Raw genomic sequence first — 13,090 nt, forward strand, 5'->3', positions numbered from 1 at the left:
ATCCATACTGGCATACCACAACCCATACAGCCCATCCTCCCTTTTCCTACGAACATAAAATTTAAAACTTCGCAAAGATGGTTGAATTGACAGAAGTTGAGGATGAGTCCTTTGAGCAAAAGCAAGCTGGACCATCTGAGGATGATTACTACACTGATACTGGTTTGTCTTACAATCGACTGCGATCTCATTTACAGTTAGCTAATGAACGCTCAACAAAGATTCCGAGATTTCTTCTGATGAAGAGGACAATGTCGCAGATGAGGAGACTTTCGCAGACCGTATAAGTGCCCTGAAAGATATAGTACCAGCATCCACTCGATCATTTATCTCCAACAAGGTGGATGCAACCACAAGTTGGATCAAATCGGGTCTGATGTTTGGAGGCAAGACTTTATTCGTTGTGAGCACAAGTGCTTTGTTATTGGGAGTTCCATGGGCATTGGCATTTGTGGAGGAGCAGCAGGTAGTTGAAATGGAGAAGGAAATGAAGATGAGAGAGATGGGTGGAGAGGTGCGTTGCTCAATCCCATCCAATCCAATCGCATTTCAATTTGAAGATTTCATACTGATATATCTTACAATAGTTACTTTCCTCGGGCACAGATACAGCAGGACAGTTGAATGCTCAACTTGGCGCACAACAAGGAAAGCCAGCATTGTAATGAACGAATCTGCTATGATACGAGATAAAGAAAATGAATCTGGATTGGGGAAGATATGATAGCATTGTACATCAGTGAGTGGCTTTTGGGGTGGGCGCATGATTCAGAAGGTTTACGGCCACAAAACCTGTGTATTTCTAGTTCTTCTAGTTCTTCTCACCTCATGAACAAATAATTACTTCAGTAAATACTCGAGTACAATTACAAATCCAGTTCAATGTAATGTCACATGCAATAGCTAAGGTCCAAGTCAAAGTTTTTTCTTATTTTGCAAATATTATCGATTTAGCCGCCTCGTCCGCCACTACGCCCAATCTCTCAAATAGATTCATACTTTGAAAACATTTATATTTCATTTCCCCTCCATTTTGTCGATTGATCTTGAAAATACAAATAATTTAAAAGCTCATAGAGACATAAGTCTGATTCTTATATCAAAAGAGTGATTGCCTGAATTGATATCGGATATCGAAAAGAAAATATATTTTTCGTATTCGTCCTGTTGGTGGAGGCTGTTTGGCCCAAGTGTACTAGGTAATCCTAGCTGATTCATGATAACGGAAACCGCTTTTTTCGGGCACATGGAGACAGCCTATCGGAATTGAGTACTCCAAACTCATTCCTTAATTTGGCGCATGAATCAACCATAGATGATCGTAGAAAAAAGAGCCAAACAAGACGCTGGCTTGTTAGTTCAAGATTTTATACAAAACAGATTTCATGCATGATATTTGTGTCGTAAAGACTGCCCGAAGATCTTCAAGTCCGGCAACTTGTTTCGCTTACGTAGTGCATACCCCTGTGTTGGAGTTGAATGTCATGGCGGCTTAAGCAAGGTCCACTTCCCCATGTTATGCGCTTGAGCAACAACTTCTACAATCTTACCGCTCCAAGTGAATGTCTGCTCCTCATCCCAGAGTTACATCTACTTCTCTGGCTTCTTCTTGATCTGTAAATATTTCGCCAACGCCTATCATTACAATATCACAAGTGAATCTCCAGCTCTCGTCTTAAGATCACTGCAATTTCTCCGGATTCCTCCTGATCTGCAATTGTTTCAGCAAAGCCTATTATTTTACCACCACAAGTGAATTTTTCAACCCTCATCTTAGGATCGCAACAATCTCTCTATATTCTTCTTGATTTGCAAAGTTGATTCTGCAAGAATGTCGAGAACGCCTCTATTCCTAAACTTTGCTGGAGATTCAAGCCGAAACCGTCAAATGTCCTGGTTGTTGGCAAGTTCATCAAGGAGGAAGGAGAGAAGGTAAACTCAATATTTGAGGATATATATACTCATGCAGATATCTAGCTAACAATAGCAAAATAGATGGCCTTTAGTACTTAGGTTCTGGAAAGGAAGCATCCATAGTGGTAAGATATATATCAGTCACCTACTTTGAAGAAGAGAAAACGAGACTAATCAATATCTACGCAGAGGTTGTCTGGCCTGTTGCCATTCTTTCTGCTATTTCTGCTATTGTCGTATACTTGAACCAACACATCAGCAGCGATGTTACGCTTCCAACCAGTATCGTAAGTACTCTCCAAGAACTGGACATTACAATTGATCGTCTGGGGCTCTACTGCACGGCTCCTCTTATCGTGGCATATCAAAATCAATACTATATCGTCTCAAGTGTATGAAAGATCAATTGTCAGTTGTTTATTGAGCAGTTCAAAATCTACCATTTCAATTTGAACAATCTGAAACTGGGCATGCGTTGAAGCTGATCGTCCATGCACATCAAGATGATCATACACGTGATCCTCGCTTATCAACATACCGTGTTCAAGTCACGTGCATGAGAACCCTCAACTGGCATGCTTAAGACTTTGACAGATCAAGAATACCCTCGATATCTAGATTGATACTGAAAGCTGTGCCACGGCTAGACGGAGCCACATATCTAGTCATATATGTAGAGACTTGAATAGTGCTCTTACAAATAAAATTGAGAAAATAGTTTCTAACTGAGCCAAGGTTCCTTCATTATCCATTGTCGTCGGTCTAGAACTCGTATTTCGGAATCAAACAGCTTATGCCAGGTTTTGGTCGGGCCGTTCTCACTTTGCGACCCTCACAACCTCAATTCGATGTCTCACGCGGCACCTACTTGTACTTGTTCCTGCCCCCGCTCCTCCCGATCATCAATACGATTCATCATTCACACAGAATGAAGGCAGTACAGATAGCTCAGCATATAAGGACTTTGATGGAGCGGCAGATGTAGCTCAGCAGCCAATTTCCAAAGCACTTGAGGCAAAGACAATCGAAACAGTCAAGATTATGATAGCGATGTTATATACCGTCAAAAACCACTTGAGAGCAGATTGGGGCGTGGAACTTAGTTCAGGAACTATGATGACTGAAGAAGGTGATTTTTCCTGGCCAGCGGAATATAAGGACCTGTTGCCACAAGGATTTAAAGGTCATGAACATATGGGATTGGGTCTTACACTTCAGTTAAGTACTTACATTGAGAAATTTGTCAACACTGGTTGCAACTTGTAAGTCTGCCATTCATCCTCTTTTTTTTTAAGACAATTAAATCTCTTCTATTCATCCTCTTGTCTTGAGACTTCTAACGGATACTTCACACACAGGAATTGGTTCAACAATAGTGCCTCGGCTCAGATGCTCGCCAAACTCAACGAACTCGTCGCAGCCTACGGCAACATGGAAGTAATTAGACTTGCACCTACACCCGTCGCGCACCTAATACACAGTAAACAGGTCTTAGCACTTTTCGTAGCCATATTGCCTTTTGCTATGGCTGCAGAGATTGGCTGGTGGACAGTCCCCCTCGTCGCTTTCGTAGCTTTCGCCCTCTACGGAATTGAAGGGATCGCCCAATGGCACGAAGATCCCTTCGGAACAGACAAGATTGACATCAATATGGATGACCTTGTTGAAGACGCTAGAAGAGAGATCGAAGTAATGTTGGAAGCTTGGAAAACTCAGGGACTAAGCGGAAATGGAATTTTTACGCCCAAGTTGAGCACACCATTCACACCACGAGCTGAATATGGCACTCTGGGCTGAGAGAAATATATATGAAACCACTGTAGCTCGGATACGATAAATGGATACGAAATTGATATGGAATTGATATGATGGCATTGAATTTGTTTTTTAGGGGGGAGGGGTGGGGAGTTTTGTGTCGATTTTCGGTTGCATGGGTCACGTGAATTGCATTGAAGGTAGACAGCATTTGAAGGTGGATCAACAGCTTTTGCTATTGGCCTGAGAGCACTGTTCATTGTTGCAGATTGTTTCAAAGATTCAAAGGTTGATATTCAGGCATTTTGGGGGGTTGTAGATTTATTACTGGTTCGTTGCATCTAGTTTCCGGTAGACTAGACGAAGGATGGGTCGAATTGATTGGAGCATTGCTTTTCATTTGACGGATCTTAAGGATTCCAATTCCTTTTCGAATGTCATCTAGAAACAGCACAATTTGAGGATTTAAGTTATAGATTTTGGGGAAATTTTACTGGTGATTGTTCAATAAGTATATTTGCTTACAACTGTTTCCGGCACTCATAGGCCAACATTTCAGCCTACTTTCATTGGCACCCTGGCAATCTATCAGATTGGGTGAGACTGTGGTAAATTGATGTCCACTCGACAGCTACAAATCATGACAAAGCCACATGCGTCTAGCTATCGGCTAACTATCTACGTTGCATTTAAACGAAATAGTTGTCCAATGAGGAGGCATTTTTGTTGTTACCAAGTAGCGTCATTTCCGGCTCCGTGTTAATAATCTATGCTGACTTGCATAGCTAAATTTTGTATATAAGATTCATTGCTCTCTCAAGGAACGGGTGGTTACTGCGAGATATTTTAAGCAAAGCAAAATGGCTGGAGAAATGATGCGTGCAATCGGTAAGGAGATAAAAAAATTGAATAATTAGCTATAATATGGAATGATATGACTGACGAAATACAGATATCGAAAATGGAAGCGGACCAATCTCCAGTCTCTTTTTGAACAATGAAATTCCCAAACCCGAGCCTTCCACTTCTCAAGCTTTAGTAAAGATCCATTCCTTTGGGCTTAATCGAATGGATTTGATGCAGCGGGAGGGAAAGTATAATGTACCTCCACAAGCGGGGAGAATACTGGGTGTGGAGTTTTCCGGGGTAATTGAGAAACTTGGGGATGGAGACATTGGGGATTTTAAAGTTGGTGATGAGGTTTTTGGACTTGCGTATGGTGGTATGATACCTGCTCCATGTAGTGCAAGGGGTGCTGATTGATGGTTTGACAGGGGCGTATGCTGAGTACATCGCATCATCGACAAAAATGCTCATTCACAAACCGGCTCATATATCTTGGTCTGTAGCTGCTGGGATCCCAGAGGTATGTATTGAAGGCTCTATGTAGTGTGGTATTAACAGGACAATAGACATGGATAACAGCAACCCAAGCCTTACATCTCGTTGGATGCTTTAAACCAGGAGATAATGTTCTATGGCATGCCGGAGCATCCGCAGTATCCATTGCCGGAATCCAACTATCCAAAGCTGCTGGGGCCAACAAGATACTCGTCACTGCTGGTTCCGATGAGAAGATCGCTTTCTGCAAAAGTTTGGGCGCAACACATGGCTTCAACTACAATACCGAAAACTGGATCCAGGGAGTTCTAGATTCAACTGACGGACATGGAGCAGATGTAATTGTTGACTTCATTGGGAAGAATTACGCCCAGGGAAACTTTGAAGCCGCAGCTATGGACGGAAGGATTGTCCAACTAGCCAGTCTTAGTGGATACAAACTCGATGGCCTAGATATCACTCTCCTCGAGAACAAGCGTTTGCGATGGGAGGGAAGTAGACTGAGAAGCAGACCTCTAGATTACCAGGGAAAATTGAGAGATGTGTTGGTCGAAACTGCCTTACAGAAATTTGCAGATGGTACTTTCAAGGTTCCTATCGAGAGGATTTTTTCCTGGAAAGATATTAGGGAGGCTCATACATTTATGGAAACCAATCTGTCAAAAGGTAAAATAATTTGTACGGTGGACTGATGCTATGATTTGATTGGCGGACTGATATATGGCGGCCTGCATCAAAATGTGATGAATATATGTACCTAGGCAACAAGATTCCTTGTTATTTTGACAAACAGAATCACCGAGTATAAATGAATACAAATACCTCCAAAATCTCATGATTGACTCGCAACGCACTTTTCGTTCTGCGCCTGAACTTCTTCGTTGTCTACTTAAAAATCTTACACTTTCACAACATCGTTATCTTTTAAAATAATTTCATCAAAATGGGCACCAGTGGAATTATTGTCTTTGTTCTAGGAACACAACGTCGAGCAGTGTATTGCCATTTCGATTCTTACCCTGAAGGTCTTGGTCGCGACATAGTTAGATTCATTCTCGGATTGAAGCCCGAGCAATTCTCGATAATGCATCGACGTCTTCAAGAGATCGAAGTATGTGTATTGTTTGACATCTTTTTATGAATTCAGCTAACAGATACGTAGTGGGTCAAGGAAACTGTCGCAGCTCCGAAGGATCTTCAACAGAAATATCGCAAGCTGGGCTACTCCAAGCCAAGCGGCGATGAACGAGAGACACAGTGGTATTGGATTCTTCGAGGTGTACAAGGAGGAGATGCGCTATTGCCAATCTTGAATGGTGATCTTAAGCATTTGGTGGAAGTGGAAGTTGATTTCAACAATCCTTTTGCGGAATATTCGTACTTTCTCGATTTCCAGAAGAGGACGTTGGAGACGTGGTGTTGCGAAAAGATGGTTCATACAGTGAGCTTTCAGGCGTTGGCAGATTCGGAGCAGGATTGTATGGAGGTGCTACAGAAGAAATTGATGGAGGAGGAGTAAAGTCAACTTGGAGGAGGGGATTTCGACGACCAGACAGCTTCTCGCCGCTATCAAGAAGGTTACGTCGTATTTGAATGAGAATCATATTGCGCATGGTATTGTCAAACAAATGCTTTCATCGTCTCTCTACATGCTTTCTGGGTGCCTTACAGTGATTCCGCGTGATTATCTAGTCAGCAAGAGCTGTATAAAGCGCCAATATCGTACTCCACCTACTTTCCGTGTTACATGAGATCGTTGTACGTGATTGGTAAGGGCCCTTCTTTACATCGCCACTTTCGAGGCACAAACATACTTGTCGGAATAGATTCTTGCCCGACAGCATGTGTAATAATGTCTACTAAAACTAAACTGCTCATACACTTATTAAGCTGTAACAGAATCCACCTACAAGTATCAAGTCATATTGAACGACAGGAAACATCCTGCTCTCCCAAACATTTCATTGTCAAAGTGTGGTAAACATTGCAGAAAGAGGTAACGAGGGGTCGAAATAAAGTGGGGGTAGTAACATAGGCAAAACTCTGCCTATATTTTAGCTCCGTGCACCCTAGACCTCACTTAAAATTCACTTCACCACAGGTTCAGTAACGCGACGGAAATGAAAACAAGTAGTTGTTGAAGCCCTCAGATCCAATAAAGCAAGTACTATGCAATCTAGTTCTGTGCAAGAACTCTTCCCTTGCTTTCGATATGGAAGTGCGTCTCAAACAGCTCATAATGCTGCCACGATGCACCCAGCATGCAGTTCGCTGCTCCCAACTCCAACTCCGCCGCAAGAGACATACCGAAGTAGGCTATGGAGAAACTCAAGTATCAGGGAACAAATGAAGCATCACGCCATCTCTCAGAACCCCTGATAAGCTTCATAATGATCAAATCTCTCCTCAAAATGGAGCCAGCCAGCCAACCAACAAACCAACCAACCACCAAACAAACGCATACGTGTAATAACCCTGGACGGTTCCTTGTAGCCAACAAGGACATTGCTTCATAGCATAAGTCGGCCTTAAATTATCACGCAGAAACGGCTGTCATTTGCTGCTTCTTTAATTCTACCGTCACCCGCCCCCAGGTCATCCCCTCCCTGACATATCTTTCTATTCTCCTCGGGACTGGGACAAGATACACGCACACATCTAAGTTGACTTGCAATCTCTTTTTCTTCTTCAATCATTTCATCAAGTGTCTGAAGCCGGTTTGAGGAATGATTCAGTTGAAGATCTTGTGCTATTTCAGACGAATGTCGTGAGTCTTCCAATGGTTTTGATTCTCCCAATGGGTTTGGGTCTTTGTGTGCTGTTGTTGCAGCCGCTTCTGAGGACCGACTCTGCAATTGCGTGCTCAAGGACGCCGACTGCGCTTTCTCTAAGCCCCCTTGCAATATGTGTGAGTTTTCACTCAGTACAGATGCTTTTGAATCGCGTTTGGACAAGGCTCTTGCTGATGCTTCCGCCGTCTGCTTCTTGCTCGAGAGATTTTGTTTTAATTTTCTCCGGTATTCTTTTCTTCGTTGTATTGTAAGGATGCCCAAATCTATACCTTTGGTATCACCCAAAGCCTTGGTGCGGCCTCTAGTTACAGCATTCTGCTTTGGTCGCGAACCTTCTCTGAAATTGGTAGTCTTTACTGGTTTATTTGTGTTGGAGATCTTGTGCTGCGGTGCCAATTCTGCTGCTTCATTCTGTCGACTCTGAGTGTCATCTTGCTTATTGCCCTGCTTTATTTTTCCAGCGATGCTTTCACTTTTCTTTGTAGCTTTTCCTTCCTCTTTACCCAGCAAAACGTGCGCATTTTCTCTTGGGAATTCCTCATCTGGCCCTGAAGTCATTGTCAGAAGTCATTCTACTCATTGATCCCACACCTCTTACAGAATTGATGCCAAAAGCATTTATCTGCCATGTAAAGCATCTTTTCTGTGCCAACTCGAACATATCCTCTGCTATATTTTCTATAACAAATCTGATAAAGTCGCGTGGCTTGCTTTTTTGTGTATGCGGGGTCGAAACTCTGATCATCAACGAGCTTTGCTATCATAAATTTACCGCATGGTATATAAGCCATAATGAAAGAGTAGTTAAGGTAGTATCACCGCGAGCTTCGTTATTGTGTTTTATTTTTGCAATGGTGTCTGTAGTTGAGGTGATAAAAAATTGAAGATACCTACCTACCTAATCTTATCGAGAAAATAGGTTGAGGCGGAGAAAATTCGATAGTGAATCTTCAGATGGGAAATATTCAGAATCGGTCACCTTAAAAAAGCAAAAGTATAGATTAGGGTGATGATGTTTTTATTGTTCTAAGAAAGCTAGCTAATCGACTCACGAGTCAATTGCAACGCCTCAAGTACATTAGAAGTCCTGATAGGTTTCTCATGGCCACCTTTTAGAAACTCCTGTGTAACTCTAAACGCGATGTACTATTATGCGTAGAATTACAATCAGGTTGTCCCAAAGCCTCTCAGTAATCCGAGAGTCATCTTTTTGCTTCTTCTTCCCTCAAACCTCAAGTTGCGCCAATTGCTGTAAACCTTCATCTCGGTGATCATCTGCCTCATGGTCCTCAATCTTCTCTCCTTTCTGTTCCATTTGCGCAATCTTATCCTCAATACTCTTGCTCCACGCCTGAGCCTCCTGGACATAAAGCTGAAGACATCTCTGCTGTTGGGCACGATACAGTTGATCATTCATGGCATTCAAGCGTTCGACAGGAATATTGCTATATGCCCGATGAATGACCTCCCTATCCCCCGGAGTCAAGTAACAATATTGGCGAGGAAACTGCTCATGGGGCCCTATATTTCAATCAGAAAATCTCTCAAAGTAGAAAGAGGCAATGTTTAACATGCAGTGAGAAAGCCAGAACAACTTATCTGCCATGAAAGTAATGGTGCCTTCACTTGCTCCAGCACATACATTGGCCATGGTGTGGTAATGGCTAGCGTAGTGGCTCAATGCGGCTTCCATGGTGATGATGGTTGTTCCTTCATGAACCAATCGGTGGACCATGTACTGCTTGAGGGATGGGAGAGACAAGAGTGATTGCGGCATCAGACTGTCTGGTCCAGTTTCCAAGGGAATTGGTGGATCTTGCATGGCTTGGTGCGACATGTTGAGCAATACTGGATGAGATGCTTGGTACCTTGATGGAGTTTTTGATATCGAGGTATCGACGTATCGTTGTTGACACCTTTGACTTTTGTAGAAGAAATCGCAGGGAAACAAACTGTCAATGTCGCACGCAACTTAACAATTAAATAATGGAATCCAAAGATCTTCAATCAAGCTAGACAACCGTGCAATAACACACCATATTCTTTCTCCAAATTTGTTGAAATGAGAAACGGGTTGTGCCGTGGAAAAGATCCGTAGATAGGAACTCGAAACGGGCTGTGAATCACATCCAGGCAGCTAAGTGGTCACATTCACCTCTCGTCTCATCTCTCACCTCATATAAAAAAATCGCAGCTCGCTCGAAACCTAATTTCCGAGATTTAAATCCGCGCCGGAAATGCTGTTTTCTACAAGATTACTAAGCGGACCGACAGATTTGAATGGATTAGGTGGCACTCGATGGTTGTCTCTTTGTTGTTGGATTTGGAGTATCAGATTTGTGAGGGAAAGTGACGATGTAGTGAATTGAAGTTAGATGTCAAGGTTGGATGTGCCGATCGAGGTTGGTTTATGTGAGAAGTTCGTGGATCGGGGTTAGATTTCTCTAGTTGTTGGGAGGGGGGGTTGAGGAAAACGGACTTTTTGGTGTTGGGATATGAAATCGATGGGGTTTCTTTGTATATGCTGTCGTTGGAAATATTGGATAGCTTTATGAGAGACGGTGAAGAGCACTGATAAGTATGCATTTGTATTCACACAGTTTTCACTTGGTCAATGTACGTGAGGTCGTTGTGCTTATGCTTGATATAAACATTGATAGGGTTTCTCTCTATTAAAATATTTCAGAAGGTATTTAGTTTCTCAATCTTTCTATTTCTCAATGTCCCAAAGGTTGATTCATTCCCGCTCTGTCAGGGAATCTTTTGCCAGGCTGTATAATAGCTATAAGGCTCTCCATTGCTCGTTCATTGATAGCAATTCTACATTCACATAGCTAGAGCCTAACCCCTAATCTTTAATGATATCAATGTACATTGTTCTTGACTTTCTTCGGTTTCCTCCATTCGGTCATCCATTGATACATGCTACAAAAGTTGTATTCCTTCAGTTCCCACTCCCATGTTGCCCGTTTATATTTCCTCTTCCTGGCGCCATCAATTTACCCGACTTATCATCTCTACATGTTCCTCTGCAATCATTTCTTTGTAGGTTTGGATTCTTGGAACTTGTAGTAATAGTCGGCTCTTCAAGCGGCCGACTACCTAGTTCCTAGTCGGAGAAAGCGAATCGTCCCTGTGAGATTTTGATAATAGATTTATAATATTTGTTGAAAAATATCAGAATTTTATAAATAATACTATAAATTCTGATACAATCTAAAAGAAGTCGACATTATTAAATTGCTGTAATTTTATTGAATATAGTTGTATAATTTTTTGAAATATTATTTAAAATTTGAAGATTGTGTATTAAAAATGAATTAGATTTATAGCAAAATTGGATTATTTTAACATATTTTATATCCAAAATCTTAGAGGGACAATTCGCTTTTTAGAAACATTTGTTTTCTTTGATTAGGAATTAGTTAATCGTTTATGAGAGCTGACTATTACTTTCTAAACTTCTTTTTGCAAGATATAAAGGGACATCTTGAATAGACCGGAGACATGCAATTGTGCTTACCTAGTTTTGCTACCAGCTTCACTTGAGAGATTGATTGCTGCGTCCACAGGGTATTTCATTCTGTACAGCTTCTGTGTCACTTTCTGGATGTATCATGCGCATCTCATACTACTCTATTAGAAGAAACAAAGTAAGCAGAAGTTATTCAATAATTAAGTGAGCTGTTATGAAGAATCTAACTTGAAGAGTTCCTTGAGCTTCCCATTTACTTATCGTATCTGTTCTTCTTAGATAGAGTACAATACTTCATCGACGAAGAACCACAAACCGTTGAGTTATCTGCTAGATGGCAGATAGTTCAAATATTCGTGGTCCATGACAAGCAGAACAAGATCCGATCAGTAGAAGAAAGAGACAAGAACTTAGAGAAGTCATAATGCCCTCGCCTTGAATACCCTGGCTAAGTGAGGAGTGTTTGATGGCCGCTTAGAACAATCCGAATATCTTGTTAAATCCAGCTCAATCGAAAGTAGAGCGGCTTAAATTGAGTTCAAGAGTTCGATAGGCATTTCTTTCTGTTGTTTGCGAAAATTATAGTCATTATCTTCCGGTTACAGCCCGCACTGCCTATCGGACAGGCCCTGTCCGGGAAGATACCTAGTCGGACACAATTTCAATTCTGCCTGGACGAACAACAGCAATAAAGAAGCAAATTGAGGCGCGCTTAGGTCCAAATTTCGCACTTTACTGCTGGCTTTGTTCTTGGATAATATTGGCCAATGCCGTGGTGAGTGAATCCTCCAACAACAAACGGGCTACAGGCTTGGTCATACGATTTGGTGTCGCCTTAACGGCAGCTTGTGCCTGTCTGATGGCAATTTCAGCACCACGACCAAGACAGCGACGCTCAAACATCTTTATTGTGATGAGTTCGCCAGTGTCGGGATCTTTGACAACTGAATCGGGGAGTAGGAGAGGAGGAAGAGGTGTCAATGACGAGGATGGTGCAGCAGGTGCGGAGTTGGATGTTGCAATGGGGTTGGGGAAGCCAGGTAAAGCAAGCCGAGCAGCTAAGAGCGATGAAGGTGTTGAAGTTGGAGGGTCGGGTCCGGTGGTTGATACCGGAAATTCATTTGAAGTCTGCGAAGTGCCTAGGCCTTCGGGATTGACTGGGGCGTTGGCAAAGGCTTGAGAGTCTTGTGCTGAAGTGTATGGGCTTTCGGGATAGACAAAGTCTTTGGGGTAATCTCGGGGTGCTTGTATTGAGACCGAAGCTGGTGTATTTGGAGGCTTGAGGTATCCCTCGAAATGATTATGAGCTAGTTTGCGAGATGGCATTGCCATGAGATCCACTCGTTGTTGGACAGGTTTAGAGACAGGTGTTTCGTAGGCAGCTTTAGACATCTCTGGAGCCTGAGCGCTGATTGGTTGGACAGGTTTCGCAGGGCGGCTTGGAGTCCCCAAACTCTCCAAGATGTTATCAAAGAAATCTGCAGTTATCGCAGGTGCTGGTTCAGCAGATTCTGGAGTGGGAGGCAATTGACCAACTTGTTGTTGAACAATATACTCGGGACCACCATATTTACCAGGAAATTCGCCATATGCACTAGATAATTGAAATCTATCCCACAAGACTTTCTCAGTCCAGTAATAACAGAAGTCCAAACCAGTCAGCGGATATTGAGAAATGACCGAAGCAAGTTCTTTTTGGTACTCGCGGTCGAAATTATCTGTCTCGAAGTGCGGATGTATGCTGGAAAGATTCAACAGCATGGACTGATGATGTCTCTGATAATGAGGAGGTCGGACGTAGGAGTTCGACATA

General features: G+C 42.4%; 7 protein-coding genes across 7 annotated transcripts; 4 read left to right on the forward strand and 3 right to left on the reverse strand.

The window, feature by feature from the left end:
* Positions 1–77: 77 nt before the first annotated feature.
* EAE98_009194 (uncharacterized protein) lies at positions 78–665 on the forward strand (the record flags this gene model as incomplete). Its single annotated transcript, XM_038956815.1, has 3 exons — positions 78–162; positions 222–514; positions 588–665. The coding sequence occupies 3 exons, from the start codon at positions 78–80 to the stop codon at positions 663–665; spliced, it is 456 nt and encodes a 151-aa protein (XP_038806881.1).
* A 1,166-nt stretch (positions 666–1,831) lies between these two features.
* On the forward strand, positions 1,832–3,711 carry EAE98_009195 (uncharacterized protein; the record flags this gene model as incomplete). Its single annotated transcript, XM_038956816.1, has 5 exons — positions 1,832–1,932; positions 1,996–2,039; positions 2,104–2,201; positions 2,650–3,176; positions 3,273–3,711. 5 exons carry the CDS (start codon positions 1,832–1,834, stop codon positions 3,709–3,711), a joined length of 1,209 nt encoding a protein of 402 aa, XP_038806882.1.
* An 818-nt stretch (positions 3,712–4,529) lies between these two features.
* Positions 4,530–5,702, forward strand: EAE98_009196 (uncharacterized protein; the record flags this gene model as incomplete). Its single annotated transcript, XM_038956817.1, has 4 exons — positions 4,530–4,557; positions 4,622–4,891; positions 4,944–5,035; positions 5,082–5,702. The coding sequence occupies 4 exons, from the start codon at positions 4,530–4,532 to the stop codon at positions 5,700–5,702; spliced, it is 1,011 nt and encodes a 336-aa protein (XP_038806883.1).
* Positions 5,703–5,953: 251 nt separating this feature from the next.
* EAE98_009197 (uncharacterized protein) lies at positions 5,954–6,529 on the forward strand (the record flags this gene model as incomplete). The annotated part of the gene is made up of 2 exons (XM_038956818.1): positions 5,954–6,121; positions 6,173–6,529. The coding sequence occupies 2 exons, from the start codon at positions 5,954–5,956 to the stop codon at positions 6,527–6,529; spliced, it is 525 nt and encodes a 174-aa protein (XP_038806884.1).
* Positions 6,530–7,538: 1,009 nt separating this feature from the next.
* On the reverse strand, positions 7,539–8,593 carry EAE98_009198 (uncharacterized protein; the record flags this gene model as incomplete). The annotated part of the gene is made up of 2 exons (XM_038956819.1): positions 7,539–8,350; positions 8,401–8,593. 2 exons carry the CDS (start codon positions 8,591–8,593, stop codon positions 7,539–7,541), a joined length of 1,005 nt encoding a protein of 334 aa, XP_038806885.1.
* A 434-nt stretch (positions 8,594–9,027) lies between these two features.
* Positions 9,028–9,639, reverse strand: EAE98_009199 (uncharacterized protein; the record flags this gene model as incomplete). Its single annotated transcript, XM_038956820.1, has 2 exons — positions 9,028–9,323; positions 9,378–9,639. The coding sequence occupies 2 exons, from the start codon at positions 9,637–9,639 to the stop codon at positions 9,028–9,030; spliced, it is 558 nt and encodes a 185-aa protein (XP_038806886.1).
* Positions 9,640–12,009: 2,370 nt separating this feature from the next.
* Positions 12,010–13,089, reverse strand: EAE98_009200 (uncharacterized protein; the record flags this gene model as incomplete). Its single annotated transcript, XM_038956821.1, has 1 exon — positions 12,010–13,089. The coding sequence occupies one exon, from the start codon at positions 13,087–13,089 to the stop codon at positions 12,010–12,012; it is 1,080 nt and encodes a 359-aa protein (XP_038806887.1).
* Between the last annotated feature and the right edge of the window lies 1 nt (position 13,090).

This window comes from Botrytis deweyae (genome assembly GCF_014898535.1).
Source record: "Botrytis deweyae strain B1 chromosome Unknown BDEW_026, whole genome shotgun sequence".
Classification (NCBI taxonomy): domain Eukaryota; kingdom Fungi; phylum Ascomycota; class Leotiomycetes; order Helotiales; family Sclerotiniaceae; genus Botrytis; species Botrytis deweyae.